The 21,736-nt window shown below is 35.9% G+C and overlaps 1 protein-coding gene across 1 annotated transcript; it reads right to left on the reverse strand.

Annotated features, from left to right (window-relative positions):
* Window positions 1–310: 310 nt before the first annotated feature.
* LOC6559225 (aquaporin) lies at window positions 311–21,341 on the reverse strand. The gene is made up of 4 exons (XM_001986443.2): window positions 20,500–21,341; window positions 8,697–8,881; window positions 1,035–1,388; window positions 311–965 (listed from the first exon to the last, which is right to left on the reverse strand). Exons 1-4 carry the CDS (start codon window positions 20,513–20,515, stop codon window positions 777–779), a joined length of 744 nt encoding a protein of 247 aa, XP_001986479.1. The 5' UTR covers window positions 20,516–21,341; the 3' UTR covers window positions 311–776.
* Window positions 21,342–21,736: the final 395 nt, after the last annotated feature.

A 21,736-nucleotide genomic window follows, 5' to 3' on the forward strand; every position in this document is an offset into this window, starting at 1 on the left:
TTTACTGCCTACTCGAGAATTAAATGTGTAGCATACTTTCAGGCTGAAAACAATGCGCCCTTCAAACTATATTTGACGAATTAAGAAATTGTAATGCATACTTTTAGGATGAACATTAAAATCTGCTGCGCTGAGGACAGTTGCTCATTAATAAAATAGCTCTAACTTAGCAAAACCCCTACGGATTTTTGCAGTGCCAGGACTATAAGTCTAGCAAATTTGTTCATCCCATTGATATCTCAAAACAAACTTAAAAAAAAACACTTGGTGTATATATTTTTTAATTTTTTATTACACATACAATTTGTCATTTATCAAATATCAAATACGTTTTTATTTGTGCTCGATAATTATTCCGTAGACAATAACAATTAATATTAAATAATATGGAATCGGATGTAGAGAATTGCATTTCCCATTGTTATTACATGTTTCGAGATATGAATTCGTGCAGCATCTACTACTATTTAATGCCATTTTCAATAAACAATGCGAATTTAAATTTAACTTAAGCTTACAAAAGTATAAGTACAATATTCAATGTATTTTAGGTGTTAGTACTACTGCTAAAAGCAAAGCAAATTTTTATTCTTCAACAAATAAAAATAGTACAATAAAATTATTGTGCGGCTTTCGTTTTGGCTAAAACGTATTTAATTCACACACCCATTTAGTTTTAGCCAACACCTTTTGCGAATGAGACGAATACGAATGTGAATAAGCATTACACATACATACAACAACAAGGATTTTATATTATCCCGGGGTGGATTCGTTTAGAAATCATACGAGCTGGTCTCATCATCGCCCTTGCGCACCTTAAAGATGAATCTGTAGATGAGGGCGGCCACAATACCGCCAGCAATGGGACCCACCCAATAGACCCAATGATCTGTCCATATGCCCTGGACAACGGCGGGGCCAAAGGAGCGAGCCGGATTCATGCTGGCACCAGTGAGGTGAATCTGCAAAATCAGTAAATAAAAATTATATTTATATCTCTATAATTGATCCGACTGGCCCCTTCCACTTACCGCACACAAATGTCCAGCTGCAATTGAGAGGCCCACGGCCAACGGAGCCGATCCCTTGATATCCATACGACCTGCATCCGACACGGCCTTCACGACAAACACCAGAATAAAGGTGATCAGTGCCTCGATCAGCACCACCTGACCCACTTGGAGCGAGGCATCATATGATGAGACGCCCAATGAGGTGATAGTCATGCCACTGAGCGCAGCACGAATGACAGCTGCCCCAGCAATGGCGCCCACACATTGCACGATTATGTAGAAGGCCGCCTTCAGGATGCTCATCTCGCCAACGATAAGGAAACCGATCGTCACAGCCGGATTGATGTGACAGCCACTGATGTGACCCAGTCCCTGTGAAATAGCCACAAATACGAAATGGGGATTAAATATCACGTCAAGATTGAGATAATAAAAGTTCAGAAAATGCTCTATTCCAGCGAATAAGTAAATGAAATTCCCCTAATCAAATTATTTATAGCCAATTTCAGTGAATTGCTAATCTGAAATGGGGTCATTAATATGAAGCTGCTTGGAAATCAAGTTCAGCTCGTATTTAAATCACTTAAATTTTAAATGTACTCGTAAGCTCGCAAATGTTGTTCTACTACTGAAAGATGATGAATGCCATTTAATTGGCATATAAAAAGAATGTGTAAAATCTAAATGTAAAAATCACTAATGAATATTGAGTTAAATAAATATGTAACTAAGTAAATTAATAAGCAGAATTTTAAGCATGCATTTTGAGTAAAAGGTTTTTAATTTTTAATTTATGTGACCAATGTGTATTTGTCTTAATTTCTAGAATATTTACCAAAAAAACATTCAAGTTTTAATGTTGGCTAAAATAGAGTTTGAACTCACATTCTTCCAGAGTTTATAATGTTTTCTTTTTTCAGATACAATGATACATTTGCCCTTTATGCACTTGTTAAAATACATATGGATGCAATTGGAATGTTTGGAAATTTAGGGCACTAAATGTCAAATTGGCAGCACATTCGAACAGCAGTTGATGCCAAGTGAGACAGTCTCACATCTGGGTTGGGTTGGGTAATGTTTACCCTTTTGCCTCGGAGTCGGAGTCTGCAATTTTGGCTATTACTCAATACGAGTCGAGTCGTTAACGCAGCAACAGTCAAATAGTCAAACAGTCAAAGTTGCAACGGATGCAAGCAATTTGCTTGACATGAGATGCACTCGACCCCAGTCAAAGCCAAAGACTATACAAAAATTCGCATCTCCAGATCGATGTCGATGTCGATGTCGGTGTCTATTCAGATACAGATTCAAAAGTTCAAGTGTGAGTGCGACTAAAAGTAAAAGTGAGTTTTGCGTTTTATGTTGAGTCATGCGCTGCTGAAGTGCCTTCATACTTAGAACTGAATTCAAAATTATTAAAAATCAACTACAACAAATTGCCACTCGAGCGTTGAGTGAGTACACTCATTCACTCGATACCAGCACTCACACTCACACTCACATTCATGTTATGAATGAAAACGCACATTTCAAAAAAGATCAAATAAAAAACAACTTGCCTATTCCCAAGGTCGATGTGCAGGCTTCTATGTAGCCCCATATCAATTGCTCGATTTGAATGCGATTCGCTGGTGGATTTTGCGATTTTGTATTTTGCGTTTTGGGCTTTTGTTTTTGTTGTTGTTGTTTTTTGATTTTGGTTTTGGCCAAGTGCACACATGGCCAATGTCGGGTGTCTGCGTTTCTGCGTTTCGTGTTTAATTAATAATAAATGCGCAAACTGCGACAACTGCAGGCGAATGGAGGCGAATTGCAGGTGATTGGAGGCTGTGCTAACCATTGGCCACTGGCCATTAACTGCTCCATAGCGCTAATTACAGCGACGACGTAAAGAGCAAGTTCAGGCCAAGCTAGGCCAGCAGCAACAAACTGTTTTAGATACCACTTACAATCTATGAGTTACGCCCGGCAACGAACTCAAAAGCGGCTGCTGCTTGACATTTGCCGTACGCATTGCAATTCTTATTATTAAACACTCGCAGCGGGCATTATACATTTTATATAAAACAGGATACTTCTCTGATTGATATAGATATATATATCGATTTAGATATATAGATATATGAATATTCTTCTACACATTATATCTTTACATAAATCGAAGTCGGCCGGCTCCCATCTCTATTTGATATTGTTGTCAGAGTAATTTAATTAAACTGATTAACTACGAGTGCTATACTGATACTATATCACATAAACTATCAATTGGAAGTCGAGTTTTTGGATAAAAAACTTTCATTTGATTTTCAGCATATCTGACTAAATTATTTGATAAATCTCAATCATTTTAAGTCTTCTAAATTTGCAATGAACTATATAGCTGATCAAGAGTACTTCGCTCGGTAAGGGTATATAAACTTCGGGGTTTTTCTAGTTTTTTCTATCAGATTATGCATTCATGGTAAAATGCGCATGTTATTGTGGCTTTTGTTGTGGCACTGTGGCAAGAGTGATTGTGTGTGAATAATACGCTGTCAGTTGCGCCTAATCATCAAGATCACACACTCACACACACGCAGGCACACACACACACACACTCACACACACACTCACACACACACTTACACACTTTTAATCCAAGAGACACAGCGATGACGGCGTCAGTTAGTTTTAGGCCCACAAAAGCAATAGCTTTTTGCCACATCGATCAGATTGGATTTGTTTTTTGTTTTTGTTTTTTTTTTTTTAGAATGCAGTTTGCTTGTTTACTCTTTGTTGCACACTTTTTAATTGCACACTCGAGCCTGAGTCACTTGATACGAGTATTAATCAAATTTTGTTGCCAGCACAGGCACACAAAACCCATCATTAACTAATCTTAACATGCGTGTGAATAGAGAATAGACCTAGATGAGTCACTTAAGATGGCATTGAAATCGAAATAATGGGCGAGTTGGATCCACAAAAGGAGCAGACCTCTTTCCTTAACTTTTAATACCACAAACTGATATCTTTTGGTATCTTTTCAGAGTGCAGTCTCAAGGCAAAAGCAAATTGAATTCACAATTAATTAATGTGTCAGCGTCGTGTCAGCAACTTCAATTAAGTTGTAATATTATTTATTATTTATTTATTATTATTATATTTAATAAACTTTTTTTTTATTAAAACTATGACTCTTGTGGTCAATGCTCGAACTAATTTGGTAGTTAACCGATCAAATGGAAATGATTGCACTACAATTTCATAATTACATAATAAGAATTGAATAAGAATTGGCAAAAAACTATTTTAAGAACACTTTTTGGAATATTTTTATCAGCTTTTTCAATAATTTTGAATGCATATTAATGTTGATATCAAATTCCGATTACAATCAAAGTTATGACAGTTGATCATTTAAACATGAAAATAAATTTAAATTTTATTATTATTCTTGACGTCAAACCATGATTAAAACAACCACGTTTTTTGCCTTTAAATTCGACAAATACATTCGAGTAATATAATTTAATTTAAATGCAGTCTAAAAAACCCCGAGTTCTAAAAATCAAATGTTTTTTTTGCCAAGTTGGTGTCAGTTGTGGCACTGGAAAGTTGAAACCACTTGTTAGGGTTTTCCGATATAACAAATAATAAAACAAATAAAGGTACAACAAAATCGATCGTTGCTTAATAGAAGCAAGTTAAGAACTGTCTTAATTTTGTTAGCATCTCTGCTGAATTGGCTTTCCCGTTGAGTTTCATAGAAAAGATACTCGATAGAGATATGTATCTCATGGATTGAGTATGGCTTACGCATGCGCATTGGCGGCGCACGAATGTCTGCAACAAATCTGTTGTTGCTGTTGTTGTTGCTTGTTGCTTGTTGTTTGTTGATTGTGCGACATTTGCGCTTAAATCATATTTTATGGGTTTTTAGTTAAATTGAATGTTAACTTGTTTGTTTCGTTCTGCTTTTCTGCAACTGCCCGATGCGGTTGCTGTTGCAAGTGTTGTTGTTGTTGTTGCTGCTGCTGGTGATTGTTGCTGTGGTGCGTTTCAAGTTCGTTGAGACCAAAAAGCCGAGCATTGCCCCAAAGCGACGTGTTGTTTTTGTCTTCTTTGCAAGCGGCTATTTAGTTGTCTTTGCCATTTCAGTTTATTTGAGTGCAGTATTTTTATTTTTTATGCGGATCGTTTGATTTCTGAATTGAAAAACGTGAATGGTGCACGCACAATTTAACTGCGAAATATTGTTGTTGTTTTTGCTATTGACTTATTGCTGTTGCTCGCATAATTAAGTCACACACACACACACAGTCAGAGTAGGGTTTTTTTTTATTGATCTTGCATGTTGCACCTTGATTGGCACTGGGGGCCTTTTCGACTTTGACTTCAGAGCCTGGCCTTTCAATGTCTGGCAGTAGCACACAAAGACAAAAACAAATCAAAAAATACCAACAAAAAAAAAAGATGTTCTATTCCATATTGCGATTTTGACAAATAATACTCGTAAATCAAAGAGCCAATCCCCTCTAATTGGCGGGCGTGCATCTGATTAAGCTCAACAATTGCCGGCACTCGAAAATTTATGATTATTTCTTTAGGTTGCATGGCCCGCATAAAAATCAACTCTGGACTTTTCCCCCACAAGCCACATGCTTATACAATACAAATATATAAAATTTATAATCGGACGATTAAAATCAAATGGCGTATCATCAAACATGCCATGTGTCTGTGTGCATTTCTATGACGGCCTGTTGTTGTGCACTATTGTTGTACTTTGATACCCAATATTATTATTATTATTATTATTATTGTTGTTAGTATTGCCATTTGCATTTTCTTTTTGCCCCACTTCCTTTTGGCAGTTGCCTGTCAAGCGTTCGTCTCACGCGGAACAATGCAAATTGCATACAAATGTCACTTTAGTTGTTGCCTCTCTGACAGCTTTATTCAATTGCCTCCTCACAGAGGGGGCAAGTGGTGCTTAATAGATCTAAGATTAACTTCAGACTGTTGCCTAACCTAATTGTCTGTCTGTCTGTGTGTCTGTCTGTCGTATGTAAGGCGTATTGTAATTAAATGTTAACAGTACCCAAGATCTGCCCTGGAATGCTCTTAATTTTCTTGATCTACATTATTAATAGTTTTCTGGGAAAATAATTGAAAATTGTAAAATACTATTCCAATGTCTTCAGCTGGCACTAACTGCAATATTTATATATTGTTTTAAATTTTGTTTGCAAAAAGAATTATGAAAATGTTGTTATTGAGATTTTTAATAGCTCGTTTTTAGTTATATGAAAATTTACACCTTCAAAGATTGCAGACGTAATTAATCTTAATGACTCGTAGCAGGCACGTTTCTCATTTGTGGCACGCTCCATTAAGCAGCCGACGAGGGAATGGAATGGGGATGGAGCTGGAGCTGGAGATGTGGATGGGGAATGAGCATGTTGCAATCGAGCCTTTTGGGCAATTGACGTCATATTGAGAAATGACCGCAAATTGGTTTGGGCAGCAAGTCTCGTGCCACACATGATTGCTGCAAGTGCAACTGCAACTAATTGTCGATCTGTTGCTCGGTTTTCATAAATATGTATATACAAAAAAAAAGAAAAACGAACGAAAAACGAACGTGACTCGAAACTATCTTCCACCTGTTTCACTTGCCGTCTTGGCCAAATCGAAACTAATTTGTTACTAATGGCTGATGATGCCGCCAAGCGGTGAAAGTGTCGAAATCCCTAGAGTCCATTGCCCAAAAGACCACTCGTGTGGCAATCAATTATATTGCAATAGTTGCAGTACAGCACTGCACAAGTGACAGTATCTCATTACGAGATCTCAGCTGCATCTCCAACCAGCAACAACCAGCTAAAGTTGTATATTAACTTTAAATTAAGTTAAGTGTGCAATTAGTTTAATTTCGTTTTATCATGCAACCAAAAAGTGGTAAGAGTTGTAATTTGAAACTGGTCTGCATAAATAAAAGTTTGGACTAACTTCAACTAGAAAGAAATGAATTCTTTATGAATGTAGAAAATACTAGAGTAATAGAAATATTGTGAAAAACAAGTTCACTTTGATCGAGTAACGTTCTATACGAATATGGACACTTTTGAATTAGTTAAACTTAGTTGTTTGTTTTAATTATTTTTGTCCTATTTCATCAGCATCCACTTACTTAACTATTCATCTTGTTGCATCATGATTGAAAAATGGTATTCAACTTGTGTCGTTTTATGTGAATTCTTTTGAAACGAATATTAATATATTGATTTGACGACCAATGAAACCCAATACAAAAATGCAATACTAAACTCGACAATATTTTTGTTGTTAATTAGCACTGCTTATGGCCAAGATCGGTGATTGATTGCAAACCTTCAACTGCGAAACGCTATAGGCACATATTTTATGGCTATAAAATAATTAAGAATTTGATAATATTCGAAGTGAGATCAACAGAGATCAGCTCGCATTAAGTTTCACTTGGGGAGATGCAATGTTTTGGCTTAATGCTGTCATAAATTCAATTCAAAATCGAGCAACGTTTAAGAATGCTCGCAAAGCAACAACAACAGCAACAACAATAACAACAAATAAACAACAACAATAACAACAAATAAGCAACAACAACAAATAAGCAACAAGCAACAACATGAAAAGGCATAACGTAATTAAATGCATAATAATCTAATTGCATATGTTGCGTGTTGATTAATGTTAATTGCCGACGCAGACGCTTTTGCAGTGCGAGTGCGCATTTATTATTCACATTCGTATTTGTTATTCACATTCGCATTCACATTCGTATTCACATTCGTATTCGGATTCGTATTCGCGTTCAGAAACTTCAACTCAGTGCGTTACTCATACGCAGCGTTGTGCAGCGCTAATGACCACAGCTGAATCTGAATCTGAATCTGTATCTGTATCTGTATCTGCTTAGTTGTATTTGAGTGTGTGTTGTGCGTGTGTGTGTGTGTGTGTTTACCTCTCTGTAAATCTGTCAATTTTGTAAATTACATTCGCACGCAGCCAACGCGACGACTGAGCTGCATTCGATTGCCGTTTTTATGCGTTTGTTGTTAGCCCGACGAAGTTTGTCGCTTGGCTGTTTTTTTAAATGCCAATGTCTTGCCCAAAAACAAATCTCTGCGCAGTGCAATTGCCACTTGCGAGACTTGTGAATGAGTTTTGGCCTGGCCTGGCCAGGCCGAAAGTGTAACGCGGCGGTGGCGTGTCCTTGAACGCATGATTTGCTATTTCTATTGACCAGAGTGCCACATATATTTGGTATTTGTTTAGGCCGTAACTGTATTGCTATTGCTATTGCTATTGCTATTGGCCCAATCTTAAGCAGAAAACTGAATTTTTGATGGCAATCTCAATGTTAATGCGACTACACTTCAAGCAAAACTTGTGCTGTGCCTTAGAAAAGCTGATCACTTCTGACTTGCCTTATTTTTAGCAAAGTGAAAACGATTTATAAATGGATCAATATTCTAGCATACTAAAACTACAGCTAAAAAGCTTTACTTTTATAATTTTTTTTTGTAAATAGTAAATTGAAACAAGTGAAGTTTAAAATATTTTTGAGATTGTCTATTTGAGATGGGGTTTTCCACTTTTGGGAGTTTCTTTGTGCGCTTGGGGGCATATAGAACGAATATGTTTAGTTACCTGGGCCAGCGTTGCCACCGTCAAGCCAAAGGTGAACGCTATCTGTGGCACTGTGGCACTTCCGGTGGCAGTGCTGCCAACGCCAATGAACACCAAGAAAAATGTGCCCACCAACTCGCCGAGCAGCATGCGCCAGATTTTCTTGTTCTCCGTGATGTCGGCGACGCCAACGAAATTCGTCATGGCTGCAAAGGAAATAGAGACACAAAAATATACATTTATATTTATTTATTAATAATCAGCAGTAGATTGATCAAAGACACGACGACCAACGCATGCCAAATGCGAATTAATTATTGAATTAATCATGCATCGGCAATCAAAATCAATCAGCAATCAGATAATCTTACAAATTCACTTTCGAAATATTGACATAAGGCTACAAGCCAAAATCAACTTAATCAGCGTGTTGCATACGATCAATTATATACCATATTTGAATACAGACAGATGTTGATCAAGAATTATTGAATCAAAATACATATAATGATATCAGAGATGCTTCAATCGTTTGCACAAATAAACCTTTTTGTTGAATGTCTTCAGAGTACAATAAATACCATTCTAGAAAATCGTGTATAACAAGTAATATATAGATAAAAATATAGTTGATTTACGTATGATATACATATACAAAATCGAAGCATTTCCAAAGTCGTGTGAAAATTCATACACTGCAATTACTCACAGCCCATTGATAATTTCACACTGTTTGATTAATTAATTTCTTCATTCGCACTCTGCGCATTATTTCCTCATTTGCTTAAATGATATTTACATTGTTGTTTTTTCTTTTTATTGTTGTTGTTTTTGTTTATTTAAGCCCAATGCTAATCAGCAGGTGCCAATTAATTTGTTTAAACAAAAAATATTGTTGCATTGACGCCCCATTTGCAAACAGCCAATGTAAATAAATTGATGAGTACTCAAATGAGAGGCTTTATTTAAGTTAACTTATTATGCAGATTACTACTCAATGTTTGAGCTGGAGAAGCAAATCAAATAGTGAACATAAATTAGCATATTAAAACAACTGATTTATTCACGACTTTGAGTTTGTTAACTGCTTGACTAAATCGCGTTTTGTATTCAGCGGCACTTTTTGGCAATAAGATAAAAATGATTGAAATCAGCATTTTGCGCTCGTTTCAGTTTACATTGTTTCCCCGTTGTTATTTATTTATTGTATACCTGTATTTAGTGAAGTACTCTTGCTCAATACATGACTTTATTTAATTCTTCTCTTGGCGTAGGTACATAAATTGGCCCTAATCCGCTTGTAAATAGGTGGCAAATGCTTATCACAGATTGCCCACTTTTAGTAGCCATATTATCTCAAGTTTATAGGTGTTTCTGTGTGTGTGATTGTGGCTACCTCTGCTCAGAGATAAGCGATGTTATCGCTGACTTTGCACACTTCACTTAATACCCCAATTATCTTCCAAGTTGCTCACGCCTTGACTTGTCAGAGTGGTAATGGTTATTGTTGTTGCTGTTGCTGTTGCCTCGGCGACCAGTCCCATGACAAGACGATAACGAGTTGCTTTGGGGAGGTGGGATTGTGAAAAACAGAAATAAGACAAGAATTTGACGCGACGAAGCTTAAATATACTTGCAAAAATGGGTCACAGTTTATTTCTAACATATTTAACTATGGCATATATAATCTTAAAGAAAAGAAATAGAGAATTTAGCTGGGTTTATAATATGGTGATACGATCTAATGCCTGCAGAAGTGTGATATGTTTCCAGCCTCATGAAGACAGTTTTAAAACTGATTGACTAACTTGGATAGAAACAGACAGATATAGTTATTTAATATCTGCTATTAAGTCTGGTCAAAGAGAACTAATTGTTAATTAAATTTATATTTTCAGAGAACTGATTAAGGGGCTATCAAACCGAAGAGCGTAAAATTAACTCTTTATTCTTTTTAATGCACTTTGCAACGCTATTAACAATTCAGAGCTCAAAATAAATCAATCATTGTTATTTTAGATGATGAATGGCCTTCAGAGCTTTGTTCTTTCATTCATTAAGAACTGTGGGAATTTGTTAATTGAAAAACTATTCTTTTATTTTGGTGCCAACTGCTTCAATGTGTGGCAATGTTAATCACAAAATCATAATACCCTCTCAGCACGTGTGTACAAAGCAATAAAAGCAGCATTGTGGCAAGCAGTTAGCAGGCAAACAGTTAACTCGACATTTGGCAAACAGCGCCAACTGTGCAGCTTCTTAAGCCGCATCGTAAAACAATTGGCAACGTGTTGCGAGTTGCGAGTTGCCAGTTGCCAGTTTAAACAACAATAATAAAGAGAATGCTTGACTTGCATTTCATTCCTATTCATTCGGCATATGACGGACATATTAAGTTACAATCCCATATACATATATATCTATATATATAGAGAGAAATCGGTGAGTGCAGCGAAACGTGCTCAGCATGTGAAATCTGATTAGAAAATGATTGCAAAGGGGCGGATGCAACATTTACAATGGGCGGACTGGGGTCAGGTGAACTACTGGTTGGCTTAGTGGAATTAATAGTCTATGTGAAGTACATAATTAATCACAGTCAATCATTTTTTCCGATAAAAATTACTTATCAATTTCATTTTGATTTGACGAGGTGTTTATTTTTATCTAATTGCCGAGCTGAAAATAGACAGTGACTAAACTGTGAGTAACAATAAACATATTATTTTAATAAGTAATATTTAAAGATGTTAAAAAAAGAAATAAAGATATAACTCTGTCAGTCAAATAAAGAATTTTGCAAGGCAAAAATTATTATTTTATGGTAATGAAACAGAAACAAAAACAACAGCAATTAAAGCTTAAAGTACTTAAATATAAATATGTATATATTTAAATAATGAAGACAACGATCAGGTATACATATTATTATTGTTATTTAAATAAATATAAATATATATAATAAATATAAATACATATCTTTCAGTCAAATTACAATGCGATCAAAATATTTGCAAGGCTGCGTCGTTTGAATATGATTAGAAACCCACAACAGAAATGCAAGAACTCCCACAGCTGATGGAAAACATGGATATTTTGCCAATTGATTTCGTAACAATCATAAATAATTCTCGAAAAAAGAGAGATAATAAAGTCAAAAGCAAAAACAAACGAGATCAGCTTGTTGACAGGCATTGCAATCTAAGCTAGCAATTAGCATAAGCCAAAATTTATGGTTTATTTGCATTGGACATTTGTTTAATTCGCGCTCTGCATATTGTATGCAAAGCGACTACCTGAGCTCAATTTGTTTATGCAAATCGAAATTGTGGCTGCTGTGGCAGCAACAATAAACTGCAACTGCAAATCGGCTGCAAGTTTGCGAGTCAGTTGGCCAAAAGTGTTCAAATGCGAAATGCCAAACAAGTAACAAGCAACAAGTGCCGATAATGTGTGTGACAGTCAATCAATCAGTCAATCAATCAATCAATCAACCAACCAATGCAATACAGCGCATCATTACTAGCTCTATCCATAACGGCGCTTGAATGCTAAATATATTAATCATTTTCAGATTACGCAGCTCAAGTTCAATGAAACCAACTCGACTTGGGGCACAGGCAACCCGTTTTTTTTTTTGTGTTTTGTGGCTTTCAACTTGAAGTGCTGAAATGGAAATCGAAATGGAAAATGGAAAATGCACTTGAGTTGAAATGCACAGTTCAGATTTGTCAACTATTTTGTGTAATTTTGTGTATTAATAAACTACAAGTGTAAATAAATTATGATACTAATTTGCAAGACTTGTTGCCCTTGGCACTTGTTGCTTACACCCTTCAGATAGTAGTTTAACTACGCAAATAGCAACTGTTTCTATTTTTAAAGTGAACTTATCAAATTTCACTCTATGACTCGATCAGGTATTAATGTTATTACGCCGAACTGAACTGAATCACAATAAATGATAGATGGCTTTTAGTTTTTTGCTTTTCTTTTAATAGTGTCGGCAATAGTTAAAACTTAAGTTACTTGATAGATACTTGATTTGTAATTTGTTGTTATATTTATTATATACCATAGCCATTGTTTATCTTTATTGTTATCAAAAGAAAATATAAATTTAAAGTGCTCTCATAAACTCTAAGAAATTTAACTTTGATGTATTTTTATCTTAAGTTTGAAGAAAGTGAACAAAAGTAATTTCCAACAGCATTATGAGAATAATTACTGATAAGTTCAAATAAATTATGATAGTTATATAAGTGTTTATAGCAAACTTGGTCTACTTCAGTAACTTTTGACTATCACATAATATTCATAAAGATACGTTGCTTGATTGCTACCAAATAGGAACTGTGTTCAAGAGTCCACTTCAGTGAATTTTGGACGTATCTTATCAAATCGCCGACCAGCATAATCTTAATGGCCACACTACTTGTTATTAATATGGAGAAAAGAGTAAATGATTTTATTTGGACTAAAAGGAAGGGATAGGAAAGTGCCTACTAAAGAAGTTGGTAAACAATATACAAGTCAGCTGAGAAATGTTTTGCAAAAATTCAAGATTCTTCGAATTATGTTAGATTCGATCTTTTATTTATTATGAAAGAATCATAGAAATATGTCAGATTATCTATAAAAAAAAAGCAATAAAAGAGAAACAAAAATGTGAACATGAATTATGTGTGGTGTGCCGATCAAAGTTATTTGTTTTCTGATTACATCCTTGGGAAGAAAAATGAGACAAATGAGTATCTCATGTTTGCAGACTTTTGATCTTAAGTGCTCTTCATAGGGGTCTGTTGCCATTGAACTGAAATCAGCAAGTTGTGGGCCGCAAGCCACAAAAATGGGTCTAAGAAAATGACAAAGCAAATGAATTATTGCCTGCTGCCGTGGCACATTAATAAATTATTGCAAGTAATAAAAAACCAGATAATAAACATTACACACAATAATCGCCAATTGGATAAAACAACAATATTAAAGCCAAATGGAAGGTGATTTTATCTCTGTGTGTATGTTTTTTTTTTTGTGTTTTGTTCCCTCCTTTTTTCGACGAGGGCGTGACGACAAGACATTGAGTGGATTTAAATTACCAGAAAAAAAAAGAAAAGAAACAAAAACAAATACGCAAGGCTACAGAAATTGATTGCATCTAATGCAAACCTGTTGGTGTTTCAATTGTTTTACTTAATAAACATCACATTAATTGTGAGTATGATTTCGATGAGTTTTAATTTAAGCAATTATCACAAGTAATCAAACACACAACTTTCATTCATATTTTTGCGAGTGGTTATTTTTTGTTGTTGTTGTTTTTTTTTTGCAGCTAATCTCAACAGTTGTACAACCCACCTATTAATTGTTATGTCTAAATCGGAGGCCAGACCCATATCGGAAGAGCGACATGCAATTAATTAGCGAGTGCTATCAAATCAAATACAAATAACATTAACTTATAATTGAGAAATGTCAACAGCGGACAGTAGCAGTAACATAAACAGCAACAGCAATAGCAACAACGCCCTCTAGCGCCAGTTGGCGCACATTCCAGTGGCATGTGTAATGAACGAGAACAGTGCGAGTAGTCTCTGCCACAACGGTATTATTCTGGGACGCTTTATAGCACCGGTGCATGTAACCCAAATACAAGCGTGAATAACGAGTAATAAAACGGGTAACGTAACGAGTACCCGAACTATTCACTCACCATTCGCTGGCACAAACAAATTACATATGCAAAACAGGTAGCTGCGGTTTCTGCTCGATTCTTCCGCATTTGGCTTGAACAGCAACAACAACAACAACCAGCAACAACAACAAACTCAAGCAAAACGGTTTTTATACCCTGTAGACATATAATGTCTGAGAGGGTATGCCATACTTGTAAGAAATAGCGAATATCTAAATGGAATATGCCACAATAAATAACTGATGTAGAAAATTAATTATAAAAAGAGCTAAGAAACTTAAATAATTGTATAATTATGTTTAATTTATCTATTTACAATGAAAAACTCTTATAATTATATCAGACTATCTTTCAAGTCTGCTTACAGGGCATCAACTAGTCAAAGGCCAAGATGCCAACTGAATATTTTTATAGTCGAGATTGATATCTTGATGTTGTTGCTGATGTTGATGTTGATGGCATATGAATTAAAATATAACAATAGTGCTTGCAACAACACACAATTCACAGTACTATTGTCAAGGTCACACTCATACGACGCCTACACACACTCGCACTGGTGCACAACACTCGTGAGGTATGCTGTCTTCGATACTTTCGCTATCAGAACTGTGGCATCAATGGAGAGCAACTGGGTCGAAAGCAATTTCATTTGCTTTATTTTGCAGGCTTGCCCTCCGTCATTCAAATAATTTACGAGCAACGGTAAATCTGCGGCCTAGAAAGGAAATTTCATTGCATTTGTGCGGCACGCCCCTAAAAACTTGACTCGACGTTTCTTTTGAAAATACTGCCAATGCAGTCTTAACTTTAAGTATTACTAGGCAAATAATTCATAATTTATTAATTTGTAGGTAGGATAAGTAATAAATCTTTTCATAAATTTAGTTAACTTAAATAATTGTGAGATTGTGCTCAATTTACAACTGGAAATTTTGAAGACATAAAAAAGTATCAATTTATTTGATGTTTTGATTGGCAGCCAGTGTTTTCTGACAGCTGTTTTCAAAACCAAGACAAGTTGGTATCTAATTCTAGTTAGGTTGTTGAGATTGCCTTCTCGCCCTGCTGCTCTACAGATACCATCTTCAGTGTGTGCCCCGCCTTTTATGTGCCTCGACGAAACGCCGCAATTTATGAGCATTGACAGACTGGGACTGGACTGATAAGATAACAAGGCCAATGACAAGACCACATTGAACGCAAAGAGTTATTTACTTTATGTGGCATTCAGATGAGTTCGAGTGACGCAATTCAATAATGACTACAAGTAGATTTAATCTCGCATGACTGGCAACTCCCATTTCCGGGCTCTCCAGGCACGCGAGTTGCCCAAAAAATATACAAAAAAGAAACAAAAAGAAGAAGAAAAAGAAAAAGGCCAACTAATTTATGGTCGCTGCAGTTGCAGTTCTGGTCGAACACTTCCGTTGCAAGTACCTTGGACCCACTTCCTGTGCTCGTTGAAGGTCTGCCAAAAGGATGTTGCTTGTAGCAACGACAAGGTGCAGTCGCAGTGTCAGCCTTGAACCACAGACCCAGTCACAGTCACAGCTACACTTAGAAAAAAATCGAAAAATGCAGTTAGAATTTGAACTGACTCCATTTCAGATGTGATTTCTAAGTTTAGCTGAAAATGTCATATTCATTTGTAGTAAATTTCTTTTTAAAAGTAAAACATTTATTATATAAATAATATTGGTAAAAAATTATATTTCTGCATTTTAGAAAGTATTTTGAACTTATACAAAATATGCCATAAAAAATTAAAATAAAATATAATTTTGCAGATTCTAGGTTATATTTTATTCCAAGCGTTAAGTCAAGGCGAGGGCGAAGGCAAAGGCGAAGGTGAGGGGTGCGGCACATGGAGCACACGTGTCAGTTTGACGGATAGACAGACACACACCTCAAATGGGAGTCAAGTCAAAGGCTTGGCTGGTGACCTGTATGTGTGTGTGTGTGTTAGCCACACCCGAATCCTGTAAGAAATCAGAATACACGATTCATTTGGGGCTTGGGCTTGACTGCCTATTCTTGGCTATGAGCGCACAACGCTGCGTATGAGTAATGTCATCAGTAGCAACTGCTTCGCCTCGTTCTCCTTTTCGCGATCCTTGCGCTGACTTCATTATGGTAAATTCTATTCAAACTTTCAGTTCACAGAACGAGCGAATCATTTATGAGTCGTAAACACGCAAAAATCGCATAACTTGATAATTTATAGTCGCTCACATATGTTTGGTTAATGTTTTATTAACCATTTATTTTTCGGCTCTTTGCTGTCTGCTTATTGTTTTTGAGTCTTGCCTTTGGCTCATTGCGATTCAGACAGCAACAAAAAAAAGGTAGCATAAAGTGAAAACAAAGGGCGCGTGTTTTCCACTCGTTCCACGATAATTAATCAAACTAATCCGATTATTCATTTCGAACTCTTTCTCCGCACTTGCCGCCACAAAGGTGATGATTTTATTAAAAATAAATAACAATACAAATAACAAGCAAACCGCAATTTTTCATAGTTAAAACAGGTATGTTTTGAGCAAAAAATTACTAGTCAAACAAAACTTTGCTTAGCCATCAATTTAGTTATAAATTCATTAATTAGCCAGCTCGTGCTTATTTTGTTTTTTTGTTGTTTTTTTTTTTGGGTACTCAAATAGGTATGTGTGTGTGTGTGTGTATGCGGGAGGTGTGTTTAATGACCTGCTAATTTATGCTTTTAAGCAGACCCGCTTGCCCAACCAAATAAATCAGCATAGATTCTCACTCATTCTGGGGGACTCCACAGAACTGGATGAGTCAGTAGAGCCATGTTTCTTTTTTTTTGTTAATTAAAGCTATAACTTTATAATGATATCCATATCAAATCAATTATTAATAATATCCCATTGTAATTTTTCACACTCACCATTAGTCAAGTTTTAAAGTGGTGCTTAAAAAAATGTTATTCAAACAAAACTCATTATTGTGAGATCTAATTGAGCTCTCTTTAATTGCTAATCGCATGGAAATTTGTTTAAAATAATTTTCATATTCTCATTACCTGAAGCCATAACTTTGAAAATAATGAGTTTGCCTTAATTAAGTCTCAGTCACGAAAACAACAAACAAAAAAAAAAACTTTCCATGGGAAAACGATGTTAGTTGTGGAAGTCGCATTGATCAATCCATATGACAAATTATTAAATTAATTATAAGCCGCGTTCATTAATAACATGTTCGATATCCCGTTGTGCAGCTCCCTAACCGATCCCCCCACAGAGCACTGGCGCCTATCAGAGGCAGCCAGTGGCAACTGTGCATTATCTTTTCAATTTGCATTTGCTACTTGAGATATTTTGAAACCATAGAAAATTGATTTAAAACAAAATTATAATGAGTTATGTGCACATTGTGCAACAGACAGAAAAAAATGGGATGCTTTTCCCCCCATAAAATAAAAATATATTTTTGAATAGGATCTGTCTGACTTATCCGTATCGATCTCTCATTTAGACACTTTAAACCTGGAATACAACTTCTTGTTTACCACACGCAGATCAAGTTTATTTCATTTTACGACTTTGGATAGTTAAGCAATTAAATTTGAGGTATCTGCTAGTCGAGTCTCCCATCTCAACTTAATCATTTTAGCATGATTTTTTTTGTGTTTTTTGCACTACCGTGGGAGTAACAGATTTGACCGTGTCGACATGATTGTTAACTGTTAACTGTCAACTGCCAATTGCTCGCACGATTATCTCTGCTCACGTATTTAGTGTGAACCATAATTGTATCTGCCACTACGCAATTTAGAATCAACGGCATCGTCTACAGTTCCGACTTCGACAGCGACATTTGCGACTTATGCTTACAACTTCACGATGTTGGCCAAGTCTGAGTGATGAGACGGCCAAGACTCCGGATGTTGCCATTGAAAATTGTTCGAAGCTACACTTAGCAAAAAATACATGCTAAAGAATTTTAAACAGAAACATATATTTTTTGGTAGTTCCAAAATATTAATGTTTGCAATTTTTCACTCTAATAACTCTCCCACTTTTAACAAGATTCAACGAACCGTGTTTAGTATTTCTTTTGTGAGCAGAATCCAAGTTGTAGAGCACACATTTCTTCAAGTGTAGAAGAGAAATTTCAAACATGTTTTTGGTCATTGCCACAATTATTTGTAGAACTCTCACCGTGCGAGCTTCACACGTCGCCAACTGTGAAGATCAATTCCATCCACTGTTGACTGTGTGTTCACTGTCAAGGTTGGTGGGGACTGAGTTTAAGGCCTATGGCGGAGTGTTGTGGCTTTTAGCAGCTCCATAAAGCAGACTGCACAAGCTGAGCAGCAAATATTTGAAACCAATATTGGCATTGTGTTTCTCGCGCGCTGCGCCATTTGTTTGGACAATTGTTGAAACAATAACCGCGTCGGAGAACATTAATTAGCCAGCGCAAAGAATTTCAATAGTGTTGCTTGGAAATTGCCTCAGACTCGAAACACAGCGCAAATTAATTAGTGCGGTAAATATTTTTCCTCTATTTTCAATTCTTATCGCTGTGAATTTGACGCCAGTTTGCTTTCAAAATTAACGAAAATAAGTAAACGATAAATGTTGTTTGCTATTCTATCAAATAATACAATTGACGTAAGCATTAAATAAAATGGATAATACCAATTGGGTTCGGGCCACCATTTTCTTGAACGATTTATGCTATGTTGTATGTATTTTCAAATCGCAGTTCATTCACTTTGTTGGCAAATTTGCTTAACTGTTTGTCGGATTGTTTTTATGGCATTATGGTTTTATAGTCAGCGCTTTCGTCAAGGAAGTCATCATCGTTATTTAAATAGCCAGAGTTTGTTTTGCTGTATGTGTTTACCATGTGTGTGTGTGAGTGTGTGTCTTTACGAGTAACTATCAATGTCTCTTTGGAACGCTTTTGTCATGATACTTTCTGTTCAGAAATCAACTTCAACAGTTGAAAGCAGCACGGAAGCAACTCAAGACAATAAAAACGAAAATTTGTTGTCATGTTGTGACGATGAAATTATTGAAAAGCATCGTTCATTTCATTATTGATAAACAAAAAAATATGGAACAGCTATTTTAAGCATGCCGAATATGAAATACACTTGCCGAGTGAGCAAAAATCATTATTAACTTAAAGTCAGCTAGTGAAAATAATAGTAGTCTGATGTTGACTAGTTAAGTGAGTTTAATTAAGATAAACATTAAGTTAATATATCTTTGTAAGTACATCAGTTACACACATTAAAAAAAATCAAATATAAATATGCAAAAGAAATGCAATTTTCGATTCAATTAACAAAGATGATTGTACAGTTTTTAAACAATGCAAAACGCATTTAGTTTAAATATTTTGACACCTTACTTCCTTCCTCCATTAGGCTGTGCCAATATTATAAGTTTTGAGATACCCATTTATCAGTAAAAAAAAATCAAACCCCCTTAGGACTTACAAAAGCTTAGCTTGCTTGTCAAATGTCAATTTGCATATATTAGCTGATAGTAGAATTTTGAAAATAATTGCCAAGCTAATGCTCGCATAATTATTTTTGATTTATTTTTGTGGAAATACTGAAATCGAAAGTCCATTAAATAACAGCTTTCTTCTACCAACAATACAAAAATTAAAATCAAAAACTAAATATTAAACTGAGGCTTGGCTATGTTTTAAAGAAGTAATGAAAAACTTATTAAAAAAAGTGCAGCTTTTCGAGTCCAAGCAGACAACTAACACAGCTAACTGAAAATGATGATTAATTAAATTTGACAAACAATTTAAGTGCCTCACTTCATGCTTGTTGGCAAGCGTATAATTCTATTTTGGCAATTTTGCGCGAAATTAAACAAAACATCTGCATTAAGTTTGTAAATATATGAAGAGAGAAAAAAGAGTTTGGCTTGAGTTAAGGTAGGTGTATTTTTTAATGGAGCTTTCTACAATTTTAATTTTCCATCACATATTCCACACACGAATCAATTTTGCACACCTTTCGTTACCGTTAACCTTCAGACACACACACACACACATACACAGAGAGAAACACTTGAAATTTCCCCAAATCATTCATGCAGCGTTCCACGCTTTTGCTTCAACTTTTGCACTCACCTGTTTTCTCAACCATTTTGCACTATTTCTGCTGCTGCTTCTTTGGCTGCTGTTTCTGCTACTCGAGTTAAGCGACGCGTGGGTTCGATTTTGTTGTTGCTGCTTTTGCTGTTGTTGTTGCTGTTGGTTGTTGCTTGTTGGTTGTTGCTGTTGTTGTCTTGCTTTCGTTTGTGGTTGGGTTGTAAAAGTGCGCTTTGGTATTTGTTGTATTTGGTTGTATTTGGGCGCACTTGAATCAAATGATTGTGCCAAAATCTCTTATTGCCAAATAACAATAATTGTTAAGGTTAAGTGGCTGGCTGGTAGGTTGGCTGCTTGCTTGCTTGGTTGGTTGATTGCACAATGGCCAACAGTCTCTTGACCATTAAAATTGAATTCGAAATTGTAAAAGCGAAAAGCGACTTCTATTGCGCAAAACCAAAACGCCCAACACAAATTGTGAATTACAGTCTTGACAATTTCACTTAACGGCAATTAATTACCAGCGCGTATCTCCCTCTTTTTTCTCGATGCGCGATCGTTTAATTGAGTTTGTAACGGGAAATGAAAGCGCGCTTAACTTTAACGCACAATTATCCAAAATTTTCACAAATTTTGAGTCGTTTCGAAATTATAAATGAAATATAATTTTGTGAGCACTTGACGAACTGAACTATCTTTAAGACTTTCTGACACCGACTGTTTTTCTTTTCTTTGGCCAGGTTTATGTTTTGCTCGACTCGCTTCGATTTAATTCAATTCGATTTGATTTAATTCAATTCGATTTGTTGCTGATTTTGCTTTTACTTTTTTTGGTTTTGCTTTTGCTTTTGCTTGCGGCCACGTTCGCTGCTCGAGCGCAAATAAACGTTGCTGGCGCTGTGTCTGTAACTGATATACTCTCTGTCGGTCTAACGCTGACGCTGACGCTGACTGCGACGTCGGCAGCAACTGCGACTGTGGCTGCGTTCATGTTAGCAGCGACTGCGACTGCAACGCAGGCCCGTTTTGACTTTTGGGCTTGGCGCTTGGGCTTCTTGTTAAAGGACTTGCTTTTGGTTGGCCCTTATGACTTAATTAGCACCATTTTTCTTCTTTTTTTGGCATTCTTTTTTACAGTTCACATACAAATTATGTGCTGCCACAGAGTTTGCAGCGCAGAGGTGTGTTTTTTTTTATTTTTTTATCAGTTTTTCTATAGTTTAGGAATTTTGTAGTCGAACGTAGTCAAGCGTGAACTTGTGTACAAAATGTATTT

This window comes from Drosophila grimshawi, unplaced genomic scaffold (genome assembly GCF_018153295.1).
Source record: "Drosophila grimshawi isolate 15287-2541.00 unplaced genomic scaffold, ASM1815329v1 contig_1367, whole genome shotgun sequence".
NCBI lineage: Eukaryota > Metazoa > Arthropoda > Insecta > Diptera > Drosophilidae > Drosophila > Drosophila grimshawi.